The 24,607-nt window shown below is 39.5% G+C and overlaps 3 protein-coding genes across 5 annotated transcripts in view; 1 reads left to right on the top strand and 2 right to left on the bottom strand.

The window, feature by feature from the left end:
* The window catches only part of si:dkeyp-115e12.6 (centromere protein F), a 28,146-nt gene extending 22,651 nt beyond the window's left edge, over positions 1-5,495 (bottom strand). For both annotated transcript variants that reach the window (XM_022215411.2, XM_051954646.1), the window contains exons 1-5: positions 5,256-5,495; positions 2,301-2,478; positions 1,061-1,257; positions 627-730; positions 267-328 (exon numbers count right to left, since the gene is read on the bottom strand). In XM_022215411.2, coding sequence (XP_022071103.2) covers positions 267-328; positions 627-730; positions 1,061-1,257; positions 2,301-2,462 — 525 coding nt within the window. In that variant the 5' untranslated portion in view covers positions 2,463-2,478; positions 5,256-5,495. The remainder of the gene's footprint in view (positions 1-266; positions 329-626; positions 731-1,060; positions 1,258-2,300; positions 2,479-5,255) is intronic.
* A 5,006-nt stretch (positions 5,496-10,501) lies between these two features.
* zgc:162144 (RD3 domain-containing protein) lies at positions 10,502-14,197 on the top strand. The gene is made up of 2 exons (XM_022215417.2): positions 10,502-10,809; positions 11,722-14,197. The coding sequence occupies exons 1-2, from the start codon at positions 10,502-10,504 to the stop codon at positions 12,089-12,091; spliced, it is 678 nt and encodes a 225-aa protein (XP_022071109.1). The 3' UTR covers positions 12,092-14,197.
* Positions 14,198-14,413: 216 nt separating this feature from the next.
* Positions 14,414-21,596, bottom strand: stx5a (syntaxin 5A). Of its 2 annotated transcripts, XM_022215409.2 has the most exons (12): positions 21,509-21,596; positions 20,873-21,103; positions 19,455-19,525; positions 19,043-19,098; positions 18,872-18,942; positions 18,656-18,772; positions 18,286-18,342; positions 18,105-18,186; positions 16,981-17,067; positions 16,727-16,830; positions 16,424-16,545; positions 14,414-15,702 (listed from the first exon to the last, which is right to left on the bottom strand). In XM_022215409.2, the coding sequence occupies exons 2-12, from the start codon at positions 20,933-20,935 to the stop codon at positions 15,543-15,545; spliced, it is 990 nt and encodes a 329-aa protein (XP_022071101.1). In that variant the 5' UTR covers positions 20,936-21,103; positions 21,509-21,596; the 3' UTR covers positions 14,414-15,542. The 2 variants fall into 2 exon arrangements, with proteins under 2 accessions (XP_022071101.1, XP_022071102.1); XM_022215410.2 differs by lacking the exon at positions 16,981-17,067.
* Between the last annotated feature and the right edge of the window lie 3,011 nt (positions 21,597-24,607).

Here is a 24,607-nt window from a genome sequence, read left to right as displayed (position 1 = left end):
GTCATGCTTTGAAAATCTTGCCAAAATGGACACAGTAGGTCATGTTTTAATAACAGGTTTAGCTACTCAGACTAGTAGGGTAGAAATAGTTAATTAACTAATTGACATGGTTAGATAATAAAAGCAAAACTCATCAAAGAACGACAGAAGTTTTGTTGTACTAATACAAAGTGCAACAAATCCTCCAAGTAGAGAAGAGCTTTCAGCTAATATCCACCTTGGATTAGGATACACATAGCTCAGTGTAAGAACATGCTGGTACTTACTCGGACATTCGCCCGGCTCTGTCCTTCATCTCGCTGCCCAGACCTCTCTTCCTGTCTGCTCCCTACAGGGCAAAAACACAGCATTATGGACTAAACTTAAACGAATAACCAAACTTGAAGAGGAACAGCGGTAGTGAATCACCAAGTGTGTTAGTGACGAGAGGAAAGACAAACACAACAGCCCCTGGAGAGTGAAGGGCTGGGAAAGCATAGGCAGTGTATTTATAAACTCTCTGCTCATTTGGGAATCTTGTGGTTTTTTCATTAAATTTTCTAAACTATATAGTGCTATAATGACAAGAGAGAGAAGAAACCCCCACAGAGAACAAACACAGCAGTCATAAATCTAAGAGTCTGTACCATTGTTTTCCCAGGGCGAGGTTGTATTCCAACAGGGTGTAGAAAACACAGTTATATCTGCTGGTCTGCTGCTGTTCTGCAGCTTCTCCAGCTCAGCCTCCAGTCTGCCACAGAGAGATGGAGGAGATACAGAGGGAAACATTTCAGTGTGGGCAGAGAAATACAGAAATTTCAGAAAGAAAACAAGCACAGTCCAGTGAAACGGATGAAGGATTTGTCTGTTACTGCAGCACCATAAACCTTTATTAAACAAACACAGGCAGAAAATATTATACCAACTTAGAAATGTGCTTTTACAGCTGAGTTTATTTTTAACAATTGTTACGTTATTATGAACTACTGTGCTGAATCAGAATGTAAAACAATAAACCCATGAAAAAAAGAAAATCTGAAAGAGAAGTGAAGTGCCCCTAATGATTTCCATGTGTACTGACCGTTTGATTTCCTGGGTGAGCTTGTTGCCGAGGGTACGAGCAGCATCTAACTGGCCCTCCAAAGAACACACTTGGGCCTGCTTGGTCTGAAGCTCCTGGGTCAGACGCTCCCTGCCGGTCACGGCCGCCTTGGCCTCCTCCCGAACGCTCTGGAGATCTCTCTGTACAGAATGCAGCTCCCCACGCACCTCCTCATACTTGACAGAGGGAGAAAAAGTATTAGTTTTAGATTTACTTCAACTGAAAGCAAAAAAAATACTGCTATGGATGACAATATTTATACAACACAATATTATTTTCAAAGGTATTTAACTTTTTGAATTGCACTGCCAGCCCACGACTGTTCACAATGAAAGGTTATACAATTGTTCACTGTAGAAAATAATTTTAAGTTACAGTCAGGACACATTGTACTTATATACTGTGTGACATAAAAGGCACAACAAACCAGACAAAAATATTTAAATAAACTTTTAAATGGGAAAAATGCTCAGCCGTTGATAAAGTGTAGCTAAGAAGTATGATGAATTATATGGCCCCTAAAACATTAACTTTCTCCAGTCCTGCCCAAAATCCACCACACTATCAATGTTAACAGTATAAATTCTGAATATTTGCTTTTAATACGTTTTACAGTTATTTGTAACACGGCTTCATTTTCAGGAGAACAGTAGCATATACCCCAATCAGCCAAAACATTAAAACCACTGACAGGTGAACTAAATGACACTGATCATTTCATTACAAAGTTCAGCCAGCCAACCTTGGTTCCTGGCATTTGTGGGGAAGTTACTTGTGTGGATGTTACTTTGGCATATAACAGCTAAACATTATCTCAGGCAAAGAACCTCCCTCAAGCAGTGGCAATGACATTCCCCGATAGCAGTGTAAACAGGACAATGTGCAGGCCAAGCTGCAAAAGCTGCTCGCAATTGCTTAAGGAGCACGACAAATAGCCCAAGGCATCAACACACCCTCCAAACTCACCAAATCCTAATCCAATCAAGTATCGGCACCCAAACAAGCCTGATCCACAGCGGCCCCACCCCACCACCCGCAGAACCCAAAGTATCTGCTGTAAACATCCTAGTACCTAAAACCACAGAACACCCCCTAAGGTCCTGTGTCCATGTCCTGACAGATCAGTTGTATTCTGGTGGCACAACAGGGACCGAAATAATATTAGCCAGATGGTTGATTGTTGTAGGTGAAAGCTAAAAATTAGCATGGCTGCTTATACCTTCACAGTTTGCTTTTCAAGGCTAGTGTTGATATTGTCCAGTTGCAGTTGTTTCTGCTTGTTTTCTCTGGACAGTCGCTCCTGATGGACCTGCAGCTCCTTCACTTTTTGCAGAACCCGTCCAGACAGGCCCACTGTCCAGTCCTCCTCAGCCCAGCTCATCTCTCTGTGCTTGGGCCTGTCAGAGTGGGATAACAACATCAGCACAAGCACTGACATACAAGTTAGTTTTCATTTCTGGATTCTTAGGTAGAGACTCATAAAACATTTCCTTCCTTTTCTGAAAGGCAACCTGATTTCTAAGAACTCAATGTGACTGTTTGTTTGGCATTCACAAGACAATGTGCCAGCTGAGTGGTGCCATTCCTGCTTGACAGAGATCAGTTACTAGAGCCGTAAGATTCACTCAAAGGACTGAAAAAACAGCAGCTCTCAGTCTAACAAAAAGAGGAATTACAGGCCTTTTAAGTCAGGTGAGTGCAGCTGTATGTGAGTTTGTGCTGTTACAGAGAATCCTATCCATAACAAATGTATCTAAACATCATCTGAGCTTCTGGCTGTTTTCTGTCTTGAATATATTACGTTGCTAAGGCTTTTATCCCTCAGGGGGACACTGGTTGTCACCGCTGGGCAGCTGTGACTCAGTGTTTTCCAACTCAGACCGCCTGCAATGTTCCAGCAACATTTTAAGCTGAAATTAAATCCTGTCTGTCTCAGACGTATGCAGGAGAAACTCCATGTTCACATAAAGTTTTTGCTCCAAGTACAATCACTACACTTAATAGGACTATACATGGGAAAACAACAAACCCATACAGATGAGTTGAGTTACAGGGAGAGTGTCGGAATGAAGAAAAGCCTGATTTAAAAGGATGGCCTGACCAAACCTGCAGAGGTTAATTTTGAGTTCAGTTTTGACATGCTTCACAGCCTGAAGGATATCAGCACCAGAACTCCTGTCATAGCACACAAACTGTGTCACTATGTTTAGCTGTTTCTCTGCAAAAATAACCGACAGCGAGTGACAAATCTATTAGTAAGACAAGCCAGCCACAGACTAGAACCAGCTTACAGTAAATTAAGAATTCTGTACAGAGACTTGGGAGTGTTTTCAATTTCATCACAATTACATATTATTCTTTGCATTAATAAGACAAGATTAACTTTTAGTTTAGGGCATCAACTATCCCTCTTCATTACTTATTAATCCGCAAAATTTTTTTAATTAGTATTAATGCATTTATAGTTTAAGCAAAAAATCATCAGTGTTTTGACATGATGTGTATATAAGTGTAGTTTACACGTCATGTCTTTATCAGTGACTCACTGATAAAGAGTTGAAAAAAAATCCCAGAATCAATATACTTTGTCCTAGTAACCATCTAAAACTAGGCCTTATGAATATGACCAAAAAGAAAATAAATCAGCAAATTTTCTATTTGAGAATCTTGGACCAGGTTATTGTTAATTTTCTGTCTTCCAATAATTGTTTTAGCTGAGGGACTGAATAACAAATTAAATGCCGGGCTGACACACATTATTCCCATTGGTGTTTTCATAGTCCAGTTACTTGCCAGGATACAGCGTAGACTAATATTCTAACACACATACTACAGAACAGCCTTTTTTGGATACCTCTGATACATATCATTCCTCTTTTACTCTCCCAACGTTTTATCTACTGTCAAGATGGAGATAGGTATTCAATAAATTACCTAGAATACATTAGAGGCGCAAAAACAAGTTAATTAATCCAAAAATACAATGCATTGTTTTTTTTCAAGACAGACAATGCAAAACATCTAATAAATATTCATGAAATCATGCCTTAAATGAAAGCAGCTGATCAAGAAGCAAACATCAATGGACTGAAATTTCAAGCCAGTTAATATGTGGATACGATCAAAGAATACCATCTACTTGACACTACTTAACTAACGTGTGAAAATTTGACAGCTTCATAAATAAATAAAGCAGCTCATATTATTAAATGACACACAAAATACAGAAAGGCATTATCATCCATCATAGTCTTGAATCCATAAAGATTTATGTTTGTGACAGTAGCTCTGGTAAAATGACTCCAGACTTGTAATGTAGAGCAAACAAAGAAAAAAGAAAATAAGTCAGTGTAATGTTTAAAAAAATAGCCTCTAATTGTTGTTTGTGTGAGCAAACCAGTAGCTTTAACTGGCTGAAATAGCTTCACACGTTTTTAATGCAGTTTTCCACTTTTCAAGTGACTGTAGTCCCTATATTTTAACTGAGATGTCAATAATGCACCTACATGGCTTGATTTCGTTCATAAGAGTAATATTTAAAGGATGCTCACCCAAAGGATATTAGACATACTAATAAATATATATATATATATATATATATATATATATATACTGATTTGATCTAGTCAGAGTGTGCAAACATTTTTTGGTCACCATTAGACAGCTTAAAAAAAATCTAAGTTTCACACAGTGCTTTGACCACAGATTTAAAGTTTTTTGTATTTGCAAGTGATGCCGGTTTCCTGACAAAATCATCTGGAGACGATTATGAGCTCAACAATGCAATTTTGACAGGAAACGTGTAATTAGTTTTAGACAGAATATCCCTTTTTTGAGTGTTTTTCAGTGAATGTTCATGAAGCAGGTAAGATTTTAGTGAGATGTTGACAGAGGAGGCAGAGATCCAGAAGGTGGACGCTGGCCTGTGTGGAGCCGACGTCTGATCACGAGGCTCCAACAGAACAAGAGACAACTGATAACTTCAGCGAACAACAGGCTGTATGTCAGCTAAATGTCTATTAAGAACAGTGTCGGTGAAGTGAGCGAGAACCGGACCGTGACCAGCAGAAAATCACTTTTTCTATCGTTTGTTGGTGTTGGTCTGTCAATGGTCAGTGACTGACAATTAACCTAGCAGTGATGCTACAAGCTAACTCGCTGTAAAGCCACTTACCATTCACTTTAGAGAGTCACAAAGGGCGCCAGCCGCCGGGGAGGCTCACACACATACACAGCTGTGACGGCACTCTGACACCGCTGTTTAAAAAGTAGCACTGGGCTCCGGTTCTCCGGTGTTCGGCAGGTGAAACGTGGCTGTGAACAGAACCGAGGTCAACCGCTAACGTTAAATGACAGCTTTCATATCTGGGACAAGATGCCGCGCGTCTCGTGCAGCTGACAGAACCACAGCCGTTGTGGCACGAGGCGGGGAGGGGCGGGGCCAATGACGTAGTAGGGAATGTTTTGGGGAAAGTGCTCGCGGCGGCGTGAACCTCTGATGACCTCTAGCGACGCTGCTGACACCGACAGGCAGGTGGCAGCTGCTAAAATAGTGAAACTAAACACTGAAACTGAAAAATGTGTCGTTCTGGTGCAATTTATAGAATACAGGGGCGCCTCCAGACATTTTCGGTAGGTATAGGCCATTGAAACTCTTGGGGTGGCACAAAAGAAAAGGCAGAGTTTTTGTTATTCTGTTATGCTGTTGTTTTAGACTAAACTGGCCTGACCTTTACATACACTGTATAGTCAATTTTCATTTCAGATCTTTTCTTGGATCTTATTGTAAATTATTTTTTAAAAACAAGATATTGAAGAATTTAAGTTAACGTCAGCATTTTAGTATCATTAAATATCTATACAATGACAATACAAAAGCATAGCTCAAATGTGAAAAATTAAAAAGCATTTTCATGCCTTTTTTTCTTCTAACTTCAAGTATGGCTTGCAAAACAATTTCATTTCATTACTTAATCATTCATTTCAAATATTTATATATTGTTATGTGATAAGAGAAGATGTAAAATAGCTACAAATAGCTAGCAGCAGCTTTAATTGATGGGGTAGTAGTTAAGTGGGTGAGCTAAATGTGGCTGTGGTAGCTTTTACATAATTACATCTCAGCACAAAATGAATAAGATTCAAACTCTGAACATTTGTTTTTAGATTTTTAGAAGCTTGACCATTTTAATGTCTGGGATCAATCACAGTTTTACGTATTCTTTGAAAAATTCTTGCTGCAAAGCTTGATTGTCCCAGTTTTTCAGTTTTAACTACACTCACCCAAAATAATGGCACTTTAACATTTACTCAGGTATTGTAAACCGTGCCACTTTAAAGTAGCGATACTGTTGGTTGCTCACTCTTATCATTTGCTAAAGAACATGAAAGCTTATATACTGTAAAATAAGCTTTTTATGGAACTTTCAATTTATTACTCCGCCCAGGAATGAGGCAGAGTTATGTGACAATCGGTGTATGTTTGTCTTTCCATCTGTTTGTCTTTCTGTGCGCAACATTACTCAAAAACAGACCAACAGATTTGGATGAAATTTTCTGGGAAGGTCAGAAATGGCACGAGGACCACCTGAATAGATTATGGCAGTGATGCAGCTTATAGTCTGGATCCACCGATTTGTTTAAGATTTCTGTATCAGTGCGAGATAACGGCATGGTGTCAGTGTAACCATGACAACAAATGAATACTATGTCAACTGCCTGCTGACGATTACGTTATGGCGATCCTACAACAAATCCACTGTTGCATATTCATCAGGACGTATCTGTCAGAAAAGTATTTCGCTGTCTGAGTGGTTTTCTGGTTAAATTTGGAACAGTTGGTAATGGAGCTCATAGAATTTTAATTTAATTTAAATTACATACGATAGGTGCAACACTCTGCTCAGGACATCCAAAATTTTACTCTCAATTTCTGAACCAAAAATATTTTCCATTCTAATTTATGCAATATTTTATTGACAAAAACATTTTTAAAAAATTGCTTTTTATGGCTGGATTTTGTGATTTATGAAATTATGAAATGACAAAAACAAATCCCCCCCCCCCCCCCCATAAAAACCTTCAACTGTAACATGTAAACAAAATGAAACAAAAAATTCTAAAGCAGTGCTTGTAACTATTTAAATCAACGTTCAAGGTTCAAGGAAGTAAAATCTTTGATATTTCATGAAAACAAGGAGATTGAAGTTATCACAGATTTAAGATTGAAGCTCTTCCTGCAGTGCTTTTGAGTACTTTAAGTAAATTGCATTGCTAACTGATTTCTATTGTGTTTATCAAAGTGCAACTTTAAATGCACAGTTCAAAGTGCATTTGTTAATATTATGGTTTTCTAAGGTTCAGAGTTTGTTTTTGTGGTTTAACATACTGCTTTCGAATGAAATGTGAATTTCAGGTAAATAATAGAGAAAAACACATTTCACATTTTCTCACCTTGACCACAGTTAGCATTAACCCTAAAGCTTCACTGGGTCTCACCACATAAACAATAAATCAAATCAAGCAAAGCACAGCTTCATCAGTGACTGGTGAACAGGTAATTATCCATCTGCTTTTCTTCTTTTCATTCAACCCTCCATTAGATTGTTCACACCGTGACCTGATCTACCCTTTAATCCACTGGAGGATACTATGGAGCGACATTGACAAGACTTCTGTCGGATAAAAACACGTCGGAAGTTTGTCTTGATTGGACACACATTCAGAAACGACACAAGTTCTACATCACACACCAACTCACTGATGAGGCATGATGAATGGATTGGCAAGATGTTGTCTATCTGTAAACTGTTGTTCATATTGTCAGTGCAGACAGTCCAACAAGAAACCATATTCCACAAACAGCTACTGACAAAGGAACAATTCACCCCCTTAAAGGTTCGAACTTGTAGCTGAGATGTGGTCATTTAAAAGCAGCATGCAACATTAAATTTCTTGTTGGTTGATGTTAACAGAGGTGGTATGCTGGTGCAGAGGTTAATGCTGGGGCTGGAGCCTCCCTGATGGTTTTCACAAGGCTCTCCAGTTTCCTCTCAAAGGTCAGTTATTTAGTGATTCTGACTTGGCATGGTCTGTCTCTTTGTGTTAACCATGTAATAGATTGGACACCTGTACAGCTGTCCAGGATATTGTCCAGTTTCACCTGGTTAACCTCCAGCCCCCTGCGACCCTCTGCAGGACAGAGTGGGTATAACGGATGGATGGATGGATGGATGGATGGATGGATGGATGGATGGATGGATGGATGGATGGATGGATGGATGGATGGATGGATGATGCTAATAGAACAATATCTGAACTGACTACAAATGATTATGGAGTCCTTCAAGGTAGTGTTGTGGGTCCTCTGCTGTTTTTTAAGCATACAATTCTTTTTCTCTCCACATGATTGTATTTGTGTGTCTCTTTAAAGCAATAAAAAAAATTTGCTTCAAAATATACCTCAAGGTAAAAGTACAAACTATGCAGAATAGGCCATTTTAGAATGTTTATTATATTATTGAAAGTTAATTATTGATGCAGCAAAGAGTAACCATCTACTGCAAAGTTATTTTAACTACCACTCTGGATCTTAATCAGTAATAATGCAATGTAATTTATTACTTATTTGTTAATATTTGCAATAATAATTAAAATTCGTGAAGTAACTACTATCTAAAAACCATCATATAAATATAGAGTAGTATTAGTGATGTATATAGTGTACAGGCTTTAGGAGTTTGATTGGTAAAACCTTTTTCTTTTTAAATGTGCTGAGGGTAATAGAGGGATAAATGGACAAACTCCATCATCCATGCATCCATTTATTGTCTTCAACTTATCTGTAGTCAAGCCGCACTGGGTGACTTCTGGAAAACGAATCATTGAAATAGCCATATAGATGGTTTCTCTGTACTATGATGAAAGTTTGAAACACAGAATCTTCCCAACACTGCCAGTATATTAATGTGTGTGTGATTGGTTGCTTGTCACATCGGGGGACAAAATTCTATCAAATTCAATGAACTCGATAACAGTAAGCAATATTTCCCCTTTAGTTATAGCAGCAGCATGGACTGTAGGCTACTGTAATTAGATTATAACAGTCATTACAACCAGTCATTCTTCCAGGTAGGCTCTGGATTTGAATGTAATCTGGGATTTGGTGGCTCAGTGCTGAGTGGTGTGGAAACCCAGGAACTTGCCTGCAGTTTACCTTATATACAATGTCGTATGCTAGCTGGTGAGACAGACTGCTAACACCTGTGAGTGTGAGAAAGATAGATTGCATGAGTAGTTATGTAATCTTATTGTTGCACAATTACAGTCCAGTAACTACAGGTGTGCTTAAAGTATTATTGTCTGGCCACTGGAAGACCAATTTTCAGTCTCCCAGCGTGTTATTTCCAGGACTGTGCTGGGTGTAATGGTACGCCTAACAGTTTGAAACTAGAAAGCAAACTACGTAGTTAAAATTTCATGGCTGTCTAGGAATAACTCTCTCTGTGAAAGTGCTTTGAAGTAGCTTTGAGAAAGCCTGCTGGTGTGGATGAGCTGAAACCTTCAATACAGCTTTAACAGTGGATAAAATGGGATAAAACTGGAAAACGTGTACAAAAGAAAGACGGTTAAAGTGAATTGACATTAAATGAAAATAGTGTAATTAGCCAACAGTCCCACATTGTTATGTAAACACCTCATTTGAACTCTGTCGGTCACACACACAAACACACACCGCTCGCCCAGGTGTATGCTCATGTCATGAGGTAAGCTCATCTCGTCACTCATTCTTTATTAGGCACGGGATTACATTTATTCTCAATCCTACACTCACACACACACTCCACGCGCTCCTCATAGAAGTCCACGCTCTGTCTGCCAGGGACCGTCAAAGGTAGCAAGGCAGTCAGGTAGCTGTGTGCAACCAGCTGGAGTCACAGGAGTTTCACCCACTTTGAATGTCACAAGCCCATGGAGGCCTGCTGCTCATCGGCCTGCTGAGGCTTTACCAAACAACTGGTGGATTTCTGTGAGACAAGAATACACTACAGCTTTGTAAACCTAGTTTCATGGTAAGACTACAATTTAACATCTGTTTTTATACCTATTATACCACTTATAAGTAACATTTTACTTAAACAGTCAATTAAGCTTTTACAGTAGTTTAGAGGTGAGTTTCTGAGAAACTAAAATTGGCTAAATACTATGATTAAGTAATTTTCATCTCAAACCTTGCATAGACTCACTGCTAAGGTGATTTTATTTGTCTTCAAATGACCTTTTGGTTTTAAAACTACAATTTCAAATATGAATTTGCCAAAGGTTATATGTGGTGAATGTCACAACTGCTTATGCAGGATTTTTGTTTTTCTTCCTCGAACTATGACATAACTGTCCACCAAATCTCTGCTTCTTTCTCAGATGTTTCCTTGGTCTGCTGTTTTCTCCCTTGAGCCTAAGGTGCCTGGCCAGCGCACCACTGAGGAGCTGGTAACCAACACCCTGATGCTGGAGCTGGGGGCCATGGTGAAGCGTACTGAACGTATTCGCTTGGAGAGGGCGACGGAGGGTCGCCGCCGCCGCCGCAGCTCCTCCTCCACAGCTGACTACAGCTGGCTGGCCACCGCCCCGACCCCACAACCCTACGAGCTCACTCCCAATGACCTGCTGGAGCTGCAGGACCTCTGTACCAAGATCCCTCCTGCACAGTGTGGCCCTGTTATTGTCAGGTAAGAGAGACAGTCAGACATAGAGGGAGATATTGTAGTCAGAAACTAGAAGAAAAAGGTCAAACTGTTCCTGAAACAGATAGAGAAACTATGAGTCAGAGTGAAACAGACAGTTAGATACAGGGCCAGAGATAATTTTAGATGCTAAAAGAGAGAAATAGATAAAGCATAAGGGACTAAGAACATGGCATTCAGACAGAAACATGACATATGAAAAAGAAACTGAAGAACATAGAGCTGCAGGGCTTCAATCTAATCCCTATAACACCCTGAGCAATACCTTGCTGATACTTTCAGATCCACACTCTTAAAGTTTCAATGCCCATGATTACCCACCCGGAGATCCCATACAGTGCTCAAACACCTGTTCTGTTCTGCTTATAATTAGTTTGGTTCTGCATTTAGCTGAATGGATCAGTCGGTGATGATTTTAAGCAAAATTGCAAAAAAAAAATCTAACAAGATCCAGCAGTCAACTGTGGCAATCTGCTGATTTTATCACTGTCCAATGTCAGCACAAGTGCTTCTAATACCTCTAAGAGTTAGACTCTTGGTCAGATAAAACATGCAAGTGAATAAAAATGATGTAAACTAAAGCTTTTAAAAATGTGATGAGCATTTTTCGTAATTTTCACCGAAAGCAAGGGGTCATTGCTGAAACTCCACCAGTCACCTCTGCAGGAAAATCCTCATTAAATGAGATTTTGCACAGATTGTCTGGGTGGTATAATTAAGGTTCATATCTTACCAGGGGCGTAGTAAACGATTTTGGACCCCGATAAAAAGACTGCCTACATGCTGGCAGTGCCTCTTTTTTGTTGCCTGTCTAGCCTTGTTTCTGTTGTTTTGTCTTAATTGTCAAAGTCCCTATAAATGTGTCAACCCACATCACACTTATTCCTCTCCCTGCAGGTTCCGGGCGCTGGTGTCGCAGATGGAGCCGGAGGTCCACGAGGTTCCCCGGCTGTTTCGCTCAGTGCTGCGTGACTGTGTGGACGAGGTGAGCGGGAACGATGCTCAGACCCAGGACCCGGTGTTCGAGAAGCAGCAGCGCAGCAAGAGCCTCTCCTTTGTTACTTTCCGCACAAAGTTTCGCACAGGGCATTTCTTAAAGGGTGGCGGCCTGAGAGGCTCCAGGGGGAATCTGCAGCAGCAGGTGGATTGGTCCGACGAAGAGGAGGACGGAGAAGGGGAGCAGGAAGCCATCAAGGCCCGGTCGAGGAAGGGAAGGAGCAAGAGCATGCCGGAGATCACTCCTTTGGAGCAGAGTGCTCAGGGTTGAGAAGAGAGAGGGAGAGATAGTGAAGAGGAACTGGTGTGAGGGAGGGGAACAGTGAGGGAATCAAACTGAGCCTAAATTATAGAGTGTGAGCATAAATATGGGGAAGGAGAGAGAGGGGAAGGAAGCTTTTAGGGATACAGGGGACATAACAGATCTGAAAACTTCTTTCAAAAGATGGAGAAATGTCAAGAGAGTCGACTTTTATAGATTTCTTTCCTTTTGACTTTACTGTCCACTTGCTGATGAACTTGAAGTCTTTAGTCCAAATCCAAAAGCACGATGGTTCTGGTTTTAAAATGTCTGTAGCAGCATCATCTCTGTGTATCAAAGCTACAAATGTAGTTTTCCTATTAAAATAATACTTTCTTGCCTTAAGATGCACTCTAAAAAGCAATTCAAGTATGGCTGCATGTTGATTGCAAACATTATTTTGATGAATTGGGTTGATAATCTTGGTGACTGCATCAACTTAATATTGTGTGTAATTCAAACCTAAATGTCTGTTTTGGTTGACCTAAAACCAAATTCATGTTTGAAATTGGTTTGATAATTTAATTTTACTTGAGGCTTTTTTCTTGAGCTCAGAATTTCATGTCCCCTCCCTATATCCCAACATGTCTGGACAGTTTAGACTGATGATTAAAAATACCTGTGATTGCAGAGAAAACCTAATTTCCTGAACTCAAGATAGTTTGTTGGTTGAGCATAATTTCATCAGAGGCAAACTTTTGCGTTAATTTTTTAAGCCCAAAAATAATTTCTTAGCATGTGGTTTGGATGTACGTCGCAGCTCGAGCAAACCAGCTCACCTGGGACTCTAAACTACTCCATGCTCCATCCACATGTTGACAGGATTGCTTCCTCTGTATTGTTACATGTGATCACGGAGAAGTTTGAAGCCTTGTTTTTGTCATCGATATACTTAAAAAATGCTCAGCAATGGTGCTGATTGCTTATTCTGCTCACGATGAATCTTTGAGCATATAAACATCATCATATGGATTTGTTAAGAAGATTTTAAAAAAACACTTGCTTTTCACCGGAGGGGGTCTTTAACATGGAGATGTTTAACAGCATCATCACCATCTTACGTAGATGTAAATAGTAGCATGGTAACATTTTCGAACTAGAAAAGCACTCAGAGAGTGCAGTACTCCACCAAGGCTGCTCAATTGTATCATTTCCAACAGCTGAAATCTTGAAAAGATTTGTGCATCCAGACTTTACGCCGCATCACTTCCAAAATCTAATCAATTGCTCCTTGTGTCATTTCTGAGCTTCCCTGAAAATTTCAATAAAATCTTTTAATCTGCTTTTCAGCAATGTTGCTAACAGACGGACAGACAGACAAACAAACGGCGATCGTCAGATAACGCTGCTGAGGCTCCGCCTCCTTGGCATCATAATTAGCTATAAATACAAAGTAGTTTAGCTTAACAGGTATTTGGTCATACATGACAAAGTTAAATTTTGACCTGAGGATGGCGCTAGATAAAAAGGTCGTGGATCACCAGAGATCTTACAATCTGTTCTGAGGGAGGGCATCAGTATGTAAACCAAATTTAATGTCTAAATTCATGTTTCAGACAGACGCTGTCATCCCATGAGTCACACTGGTGTGATGACTAAGACGTGCTGCATTCCTAACCTTTGCATGCTTCAGGTATCTCTAAAATCAAACACGTTATGCAAGGGCTCTGAAGAGCATCTCCTGATGAATCATGAACACGCCTCATGAACTGTCCCTTTAAAAACATGTTACGCAACACACAGGACAGCTGTATTCTGCGGTAGACGAGGCAAGTTCAGCTCAGGGCGCTCACTGCTGTACTCAGCAGCTACAGTTTGGCTCCAGACCCTCAGCCTCGTCCCTGGTGCTCTACCTTCAGGCAAATACTTGTAAGCAAGAAATAACTAGAATAATGTCTAATGTTTTTTATTGTAAATATTACATGTTTGCAGAATTAGATATTTATAAATTGATAGATATGTAACTTCTCTTTTGTGCGATTAAATCATTGCTTTTTTTCATGAAGGTATACATTTGTTTTGATTTAAATATAGTTGTGTAACATTTGAGACTAAATATGACTACCAAGTGCTAATTTTTTCAGTCTGTTTCTGTAAAAGGAGCATGAAAAGGCAAACTGTACATATGTAAATTTGTGTGGCATCTTGTGATGAATGAAAAAAGCAAACTGTATGCCTCTGTGTTGTAAATATGCTGAATATAAATGGTAACACTGCTCTGCCATAACCCAGCTCCGCTAAGCATATCACTGCTGACTAATCCTCTTATCCTGAGAAAATCTGACACATGAATACCAGCAACCCAATATTATTTTATTACTGTGCACTTCCTTATCAATACATCATTATAACTATTTGCACTTTATACACTGAAGTCAAGGCATTTGGCTAAAAAAAAGGGGGAAAATAGGAGCAATGTCTTCTTTCTTCTTAAAAAGCTGTGGTCATTTAAATAACATCCTGTACATTAGATAAAGAAGGGGAGCACAGACATCCAACCAGACACTTCCAGGGAATCCGGCTGATTGAGTCACTTCATTAGTGGGCCTTCACAGCCAACATCACCCCTTCATAAGCACTGATCCTTTCTGCGTCAGTGAATGAGTGAGGTTTAAACTTTTCCAACCACTCAACCTGCCTGACAGCTGGCGACCAGGCAGTTTTATTTAAAAACGCAGCTTGTGCCTCAGCTACACTGAAATCTTCCCTTCAGCTGGCTGCGACTGCCTTGTTGTGCCTTTAGGATCACAGCGAGTGTCTTCGTAACATGTCACAGTTCAATATAAGTACCCATTTGGCAAATAAACCTCAAAAGCAGAACAGAAAGTAACCGGATAAAAAAGATATTTCACATGGTAATTGAAGGGTGATTGGCTAAGAATTACTCGTAAATGAGACACAGTCATGCTCTTTCAATAAAAAGTAGGTAAACTAGAAGCAAAAGATCTTGAGGATAAACTTCAGTTCTATTGTTTGGCCTTGAAATATTTAGAGAGAATGAAATGTGTTAAAGGGGGTAAAGAAAAAAAGCTTCTAAATTATAAGACAGTTTGTAGAATCAAACCATTAAATTATAGCCATTTTGATTAAATGCTATGAATAGTTGGTCAAAGTAGAATACAGAGCAGTTCTGCTGCTTTCTCTCTCTCTATACAAAGTGGGGATTTTTAGACAATATATTTGTTTTATTTGGACACAGTTCAAGATCCTCATTCTTCACTGAACTGTGGAATAACATCAAGAGTCTGTGGCATGGGAATAACCGGAAAGTCTGTAATTGTCCCAAGCCTCCATCAAAACCGTGATAGTGAAGTCTGTCCTCCAAATACTTCATCAGGACGCATCGTCTCAATCCAGCTTTAGCTTTACTTGCTCTTATCTGATGTGCTTTTCCTCCACCTCTCAGCCGCTCCTCTTTTCTTTACGCGAAGAAGACGACAAAGATGATGAAGAAGACGACGAGGACCAGAAATATCTTAATCATCAGCCAGCGGTTGGAGGAGACTGACTGGAAGTACTTGAGGATCTCTGTGTGGGCGGCCTCCACGTTCAGCTGGGTGTCCTCCACGTTAGCGTCGATCCTGTAGGAGCAGAAAAACAGGCAGGACTGTTACCGTTTGTATTTTCAAATGGCAAAAATTACATGAAAAACAAAAGAAACCATCACGTTTAACTTTCTGACGGTCCTTGAACTATTCATCTGATGTGCTGTGCAGATATAAGCTTAGATTTATAACATTTCATAAAAAATCATTTTATTCCACGTTTCATTTAAAAATCTTTCAAAAAAAACCCAAACAAACAGATTATTCAAGCCAGATTCTGTACAAGCTAAAAACTCAGCACAACTGTGAAGTAATTCTGATTTAACTTCTACCAACAGATGTGTGACAAAAATTCAAAGACCATTTGGTTCAGCTGGGCTGAACTGCATGCTGTGTTTATGCAAAACAGACATGGGATAAGTATGGACAAAAATTAAAAAATAGTAAAATATCAGCTATATTACTAACACCTGCGGGAAAATCTTGTAAGTGTGGCTTCTATGTTTCTCTAATTTCGGTAAAAGAAATTCTCCAAAAACTATTTAGGATGTGTGACATAATTGTCATACTGCACAGAATACATGTTTGAGCTGTGTGTAGTTGTGGTTGTGCTGTTTCTATAGAGGTGCTGATCTCTATACTGCAGTGAAAAATGAGCCCATGTGATGGAATATCTATCTTGCTCGCTGTAATATTTTTCTCTTTTTACCCTCCTCCATTTTTGTCTTGCAAACCTTATATTTTCCATCCTGCTCACCTCTGGATGGTCTCTTCTTGCTCCTTGACCATGTGTGCCAGCTGTTGGAATATAGATCCCAGCTCTACGATGGTGCTCTCAATGTTCTGCATGGTGTCTGCACGGCTCTGGATGTATGAGTCCTGTAGACAGCAGGATTTTAAGTAGGGGCTCAATAGGGCATTTTAGTTTAGCATTATTACAAAGCTAACATTGGATAAATGTCCTTCTTATAGACAGAATTAAATAAAAGTGCACATCAGCTGACTTATAAATGTAACTGTCCATCTGCCTGACTTTGGCAAACAAGCACCAACGTCCCACCTGCTCATCAATAAGTTGGAGTTGCAAGGGATTGGTCTGAGAGTCCATATCGATGGCAATATCCCCCATGCTCCGGGACTCATCCTGCATCAGGACCGAGCTCTCTGAGGGGAGACAACAAGCAAAACAGACACACATGTTCAACGACATCAGACAGAAGTCCTCAATGATAGAGGGGAAAAGCAGAAAGAACAGCGGGCACACACAGTAGCTAGTTATACCCGCTGGGAGAGTCAAACGTTCCAGGGAAATACCTTTTAAATTTGCGGTTGTATAGCCCTGGTAGTCATTGCGTGGCTCGCGAGCTGCATGCGGCTCCTGGGCCCCTTTTTTGCGGCTCCCTAAAATATTTTTTAGTTTTTGCATTATAAAGGACCAAATACAGTAATATTCATTCACAAGGACGGTGAGCAGTTCCCTATTACAACAACTGTTGCTTTGAAAAGTACACTGGCAGTCTAAACATCTCAGCAACCTTTGGCATTTTTAGAAAAAATTCAAGCGACATGCTCAATGTAACACCAGAAAATTAGAAAATATAATGGAATGGGTAAAAATGTGTTGGAAAAACAATCTTGATCTGTTCAGTTCATCTGCATTTAAGAGTGTAGTAACTGTCCCATATGACAAAAATGCTTGTCAGCAACAAGTAACTTGAACCAAGATGTTAAACCGACATACTTCTACCATCATCTGTCAAGAAAAATAAAATCACAATCAAGCTCATTTTCAAATCATTATAGGTTCTTCCCAAAAACATAATTTTCTATGTATTTACAATGAGCATTCTGCTTGACAGTCAGCCAAAAAAGCTGAAATGAAGGCTGCACATGAACATTTTACTGGCAGTGTAAATTCATGCACAGGAAGCAATTGAGCTTCCTGCGTTCATTAGAGGGTCTCTGATAAGCAGCCTTTTTAGCAAAATGAGGAACTGAGCAGGAGCCACACATGCCAAAGCCAAAACTAAGGAACATTAAAGGAGTGTTCACTCTATTACGCTCTTTGAAGCTGAAAACACATTTTGTAGATGAAGCGCAATCAATGATTTTGGATTTATTTCATAATTTGGGAGGTGTTCATATTCAAAGAGGAGTGGAGATGACCATGCACCAGACAAGTCACAATGACCCCCGTAACCTCGAACCACTCGTTGTGCTGCAGGAGATAATGTTCAGGTTGTGATTTGATTGCACACATAAATGTGGCTGAGACTAAACTTTACAAACAAACAATATGAGTATAGAGTGAACAAACCATCATGAAGCCACAATAGCATGTTTTGTTTACCTGTGGGTACCACTACTTTAATACGAGACCCTTGTATAGATCACAGTGAGCGACTACAACAGTGAAGCTAAGATGCGGACGGACTTACTGAAGTTGTTGGCCATGAGAGGAGAGGACGACGCAGGAGGCTGGGAGAACTGCTCTCTTCTGCTGCGCTGCTGCTTCAGGTTCTGCAGGACGAGAGCCAAATCAAACAGAGAAGAAAATCTTAATCTAGTTCAAAAGTATTCTCTGGGTTTGAATAATAAAGTGTATCAAATGCTTCTCACCTCTGTTCGGACTTCCAGGACTGATTTAAAGTCATTGGACATCGAGGCCAGTTTGGACTGTGGGCAGCAATGAATAAAGCAAAATTAAACCAAGTGCTTCTCCATTAATCTATGTACATCTACTTCTGTTTTGATTTCACTGCACATGAACAACTTGACTCAAAAGTCCAATAAAAAAAAAGACACTTTAATTATAACCGATTTAAATTTAGAATTTTATTTTTAACCTTGTTTCTCTTCAAAGGAATTTCAAATTGTTGCCCAAATTGGCAAAAACAACACAAAAGTCAAGTTTGGCAGGCAATAAACAAGTTTCATGGACTCCATGCACACATAAAATATAGTAAAAGTTACATGTTGAGGAATTCACCTGTAATGACACCACTATAGTGTTTGAGTGGGTTTGGATGTGTCGACCACCTGGAGCCCCACGAGACCTCACCAAGTCCTGCAGCTGTGCTATCTGTTTGTTTAGACTGTTGATGTCCTAGACACATAAACAACCCAGGAGAGGGAGAAATCAGTGTATATATTCATATCATACACGTACAGGACCACCACATTTCATGCTGACAGTTCCACTCACTTGTTTAATGATGTATGTTAGTTCCTCGATCTCCACGGCCTTGTCGTCAAATAGGGATTTTCTTTTTGCCACTAAAACATCAAAACAACACACAAACAGCATCAGCACTTTGGACGATATCGCACACATCCATTTGAAATAATGTTGAAGCGACATAAAATGAACACTTACAAATTGTGAGTTTTTCCAGTTTGGCAAATGTGTTACTCAAGTCTTTTCCAATTCTCCTACAAGGACACGAAAAAGAAACGAGGTATTTTTAGTCACGCACAGACTAAACAAGTACTCCAACAGCTGACATTCTTACCATAGTTAGATTACTGGCAGATTATAATATTTTCTTTCCATCTCCCTGCCTACATCCTTTAATACAAGACTGTCCTACGGTGCTCTAAACCAGTCACTCCACTAATACTTCAGATCAGTCTCTAATATTTTAAAAATGTGGTTTACAAGTACAATAAGGCTTTTGAATGCAGCAATGAGGAGGATAACGTAACACCCAACATCAACAGAAAAGAACAAGCACATTCAGCAAATATTTCTAAGCTACTGAACCACAAAATAAACATGAGGAACTTACTTGGCCATAACTGTGAAGTCGCTGCGCTGCCTGAGGGCACCATGAGCCGGTTTACTGGGCTGGACACCATTCTGCCAGGAGAGGCACAAAATAGAGAACATGAGATGGAAAGAAAAATCTAAAATAAGAAGTCAAGGACTGAAGAACTTCTCAGAGTGTTTTAGAACTAGTCACTGATCAGATCACAGGAAATTCATTGATTCCATTCTTGTTGTTTTGGTCAACATTGTGGCTAGTTGTTAAACAAAAACTCTAAATATTTCCTGGTTGTAAATCTTCTTTTATTACTTTATCATCAGTTCAAAAATGACATTATGACCTTTTTTATCAAACCAAGGAAACAACTTCTAATCACTTTTGGGTGCTACTTGCTTGGGATCATAATCACTTCTTTGAGAGCTGAAAAAAATAAACATCCTAATAATACATATACGCCATAAATGTGTCAGTGATCTGGTAAACAAACCATGTAAATGTGAATGCTTTCTTAATGTCAAATGTGTATCGGAATTCTGTAAAGCTGCGTTTATTTCTTCTGATACCATTACTTCTGTGACACAACTATCTGACACTTAAGAACAGCTGATTGACTGTCATTCACCTTTATTTTTGAGAATGAAAATGACATTTGGTCACTAGTTAGAGATTTACAGCAGAATCATTAAGCAACTTTAAATGAAAATATGAACTAATGTCATTAGCAAGTTGCACTGCAATTTAGGATATACAAGATGTGGCTATTAAATAATGAGTCTAATGCTGTAATTCAATTGTATTTGTGATAACTTCAATATATTGAAACTCTTAGGGTGTCCTAATGCTGCCAATTGATCGATGTATATCAGATGGTTCAGGCATGCACACTGTGGGTCAACTGACATAAGCACAGATTTATTATTTTATCGCTTTGTACAAGACAGCATGAAAGGCATAACTGTCACAGAGAGGATATCTTACACAGTGTATAATGGACTGAGTTTTACCCCTAAGAAATACTGTGCAAATGAAAGCACAATACCAGTTTTAAAATTACATTAACATTTAAATACATTTCCCCAAAATGATTCAGCCCAGTTTAAAGCAACACAGACGTTTCAACACAACCGAATGAAGGCAACAGGAACATTAATTTAAGATAAACTTCCTCAAAAATGTACTTAAAAAAGGCCTAAGTTGTTTTTTTGACTAGGTGATTTCACTAGAGGAATCTACTGAACAACATATGGAACTGAAACAAAATGCAGAGACAGAAATAATCCAGCAACCAAAACCAAAAGTAACCAAACCCGTCAACGGTAAACTCAACAGAAAGTACCTTGAAAACACATCAGTGTACTTGAGGCAGTTTTACCATATTTTGACCTAACGTGATGCCGTTGTTGTTGTATGTTTTTTCCTGACGTTTACCCCCAACATACCTGTCTGCCCTGAAGAGATTTGCAGGCTGACTGGAATTCGAGGGTCCGGTCACGGCACGTCATGTTGCCGCCGGTAGAGGGTCAAAAGCCGGGTGAAGACCAGAAACCACCCGAGACGGTCGAATCCTCCTCCGCTGGTCGGTTTGGTGAATAAATATGAACACCTCTCGGTATGCGGACGAACTCACATCCAAGGTGGGGTATCCTTCATGGACATATGCACACTCATGTCTGCGTTAAAGGAAAAAAACAACTGTTGGCGTCGCAGGCTGAAAATCAACAGATAGAATTCGATCAGGCGGCTCCGTTAGCACCGACAACACCTCAACATCCAGGCTATAGTTGATATATAACGGCCCCAACTCTAACATAAATCCACAGGTGAGCTAAATATACCTATCATTAGGTAACAATGATTATCTCGGGTCTGGACCAGGTCTGCCTGAGTAAAGGCCGCCCATCACGACACAGCTGATCACGGCCCGACCGGCTAGCTACAGGCTAATGTTAGCTCCAGAAAGCTAACCGGGCTTTCCGTACGATTCCTCCCGTTTTACCTCGGTGAAATTCGACCTGAACTGACGATGTGAGGTTTATTCTTATTTAAAGGACACATATCAATCGATTTCAACTTACTTGAATCGGTATCACACCATATTTCAGGAGCCCTCGATCTTTCTGATGAAAACTAGTCAACCCAGGAGTTAAAGTTCCGATCCGGGTCATTTCCGGCTATGACGTGGCTGCCACGTCCACTTTACTGCAAGCCGTGCAGAGTCCGTCCGGCTCCGGCAGGGGGCGTCCTGCGTCCTGCTACCTATAGCACACCAGTGTTTACTGTGTCCATTCTTAAATCAATGGCTTCCAAGGTTATGTTATCCACAGCTTAAAGTTCATTCCTACCACCGGCCACGGTGGTACACGTTTTGATTGTTTTGTAGATGTTATATAATATTATTTACCATCTAGAGGGAACAATATTACAACATTTTTGCATACTGTTAACTGTCACTGTTTAAGTTGGTTTCGTTTAGTATGCACCTGTACTACCGCTGACAGAAACTAGATGTTTCAACCATTTACCCATCTTCTAACTGACTATATTATAACTGCTTATTCATTGCTTTAATCATTCTGTTTTATCTTGTGCCATCTGCTTTTACTAAATGTATTTCTTTATGATTTTTAGCTGTTTCTGCTGATTAATGGTTGCTTTCTATGACATGTTTCGCCAACTATGTTTACCTATTATAAACTTATCTATATCCAGTAGTTAAACCTATTTAAACAGCACAAAGAAGAGAGGTCCGAGGCACTCCGAGTACCTAAAAGTCCTTTAATAACTCATGGACGGCATGAGTTATTAAAGGACTTTTAGGTAGTCGGAGTGCCTCGGATCTCTCTTCTGTTTGCTGTTTGAATGGATTTTTTCCACTAGATCCTGAAGAGCACCCATTATACTTCTTTTTATCTACTGATGCACTCACTTTTTGCCTGTTTTTAGTTAAACCTATTTGTTCATTTATTTTTAGCTAACAATTGCATTTTAATCTGTTGCTATCTATTAGCTTTGAGCCATTTCACATTTTTACGCAACGCTTCTACTGACAGCCTGCTATTTAAACTGTTTATCCATTAGATATCTATTTTTTACAATTTAATTATGAATTCCACTTGACTGCTATCAAACAATTCCCCTTTTCTGTTTCTGTCTCTTAGCGTTGTGCTATTTGAAACTTATCCAACATTTATACTGATAGCAAACCATTTTAATCTATTACTCAACTACAAAATGTCAATGATTACACATTGAAATCTAAACTGAACAGAAATATAAACGCAGTATTCAAACTATCTTCTTTTCTTAAATGGTTCTGCAGAAGGCTCTCTGGTTCTTCAAAGCACCATCACCAACCAAAGAACCTATTTAATGGCAGGGGAAAGCATGAAATTAAAGCTGCAAATAGTGGCTATTTTTTTTATTAGCAATTAATCTGCAGGTTATTTTCTCAATAAATCATTTGGTCAGATTTAGAAGATTTAGCAAGGTATTGCATTTGAGAGTACATTCTCAAACTAACCTACAAATTTTAAATTTTGCACCAGCCCAATTGCCAACAAAGAGTTTGCCACCTATTAGAATTTATATTTGGAAGAATTTCAACTCTCAGTAGTTGTGTTTACCCATAAGAGTCTGAATAAAATGTATATATTACAGCTGTGAGTCATTTAATGACAGTACTAGAGTAAATCAGGTTGGTATACAATATGTTGGCCAATTTTAAGTCTCACAGTAAGACATATATTTGAATTTTATTTACAACAAGACAGTTTTGAGCATGTTGGAAGCTTTAATCATAATCAAAAGTCAGAGGAAACAAAGGTGTGTATTATACGTTTTAGGCCAACAGTCTCAAAAACATTGATTCATAAAAATAATCTACTGAATAAGATCAATGTGTCTCAGAACAAAACCTGCTCCAAGCACAGTGTGACGGGCGATTACTGACATGTTACCAATGAAAGAGAAATTAACCTCTAAGCTACTGGGAGCAGAGAACACCGAGCAGACAGAGAATGTGATTGGCTGCTGCCTCAGGTGAGTCGACCTGCAGTTATGGTATGGAGACAGAGATAACATCCAGCAGGCTCTCTGATCTCCTCTGACTCCTACTGGTACCCGCATCCTCCAGCTGACAGGATCAAGCATGTTCAGGACCACAACTATGTCCTCAGCCATTTACCTGCTAGACCCACAACCGCAAAAGCCTCAGCCCTCCACCATCCCCCCTGAGTCCTGCATCTACTTCAGCTGCACTCCCCTTCACCTTTTATACCTCACTTTAATCCACAAAACGTATCTCTTCTTTGTGTTTTCAGACCTTATTTGATGTTTCAATCTGTTTTGCTGCACAAAACCGCCCATATCAGGACAGAAGAGGACTTCTTTTTTTCATCAAATCTCCCTTTTCTTTGTGATTTTATCTCTTGTCTTGTATAATATATACTCAACTGTAAAAATTGCATCTCATTTATCATCTCTATTCATATATTGTGGGCATTTATCATCTCTATTCATACATTGTGGATATTTGTCATGCATTAGCGAGTTAGTCAGTTCATTGCGCTGGTCCTGATTGAATGTATCAACAAAATGGATGAACTTTTGCACTCATAGTCGAGGTTCCCAGAGGATGATTCCTGTATAGATTTAAAATAAAAATAAAAATTTTAGGGGCACTGACTGATCACTTGTTTTTACTATTCTGCATGAGAATCATTCTTTCAAGTCTGTATATAAGAATAGGAAGGGCTAACAGTTTCAAAGGAAGGGACTCACATGCACACACAGCCGGACCACTGCTAAGACACAGAGTAGTGAAGCTCGGATTAGCACACAAACAACTCCTTTCTAATCACACCATTACTCCACTCTACCCTTGCATGGCAGATCTTGTTTGGTGCTATGTCATTGCTATTTTCATGTTCATAATCTTGCATTTCACAACTTAAACCTCAGATTTTTCCTCTAGTGCCAACATCAGGCCAAAATACATTGCCTGGCCAAAAAAAGTCACCACCTGGATTTAACGAAGCAAATAGGTAAGAGCCCTCCACTGAATAATTACAGCAGTGATTAATATGTTTCAGCTGCAACGACTTCTTTAACCCTAGCTGATGCAGTGAAGAGCTTCTCATTTCTTAAGAAAGGAAGACATATCCTGTGGTCATGGA

The sequence above is a fragment of the Acanthochromis polyacanthus genome, chromosome 10, assembly GCF_021347895.1.
Source record: "Acanthochromis polyacanthus isolate Apoly-LR-REF ecotype Palm Island chromosome 10, KAUST_Apoly_ChrSc, whole genome shotgun sequence".
In the NCBI taxonomy this organism is placed as follows: domain Eukaryota; kingdom Metazoa; phylum Chordata; class Actinopteri; family Pomacentridae; genus Acanthochromis; species Acanthochromis polyacanthus.
Note: the sequence above shows the minus strand (reverse complement) of the source record. Positions and strands in the feature narration are given on the sequence as shown.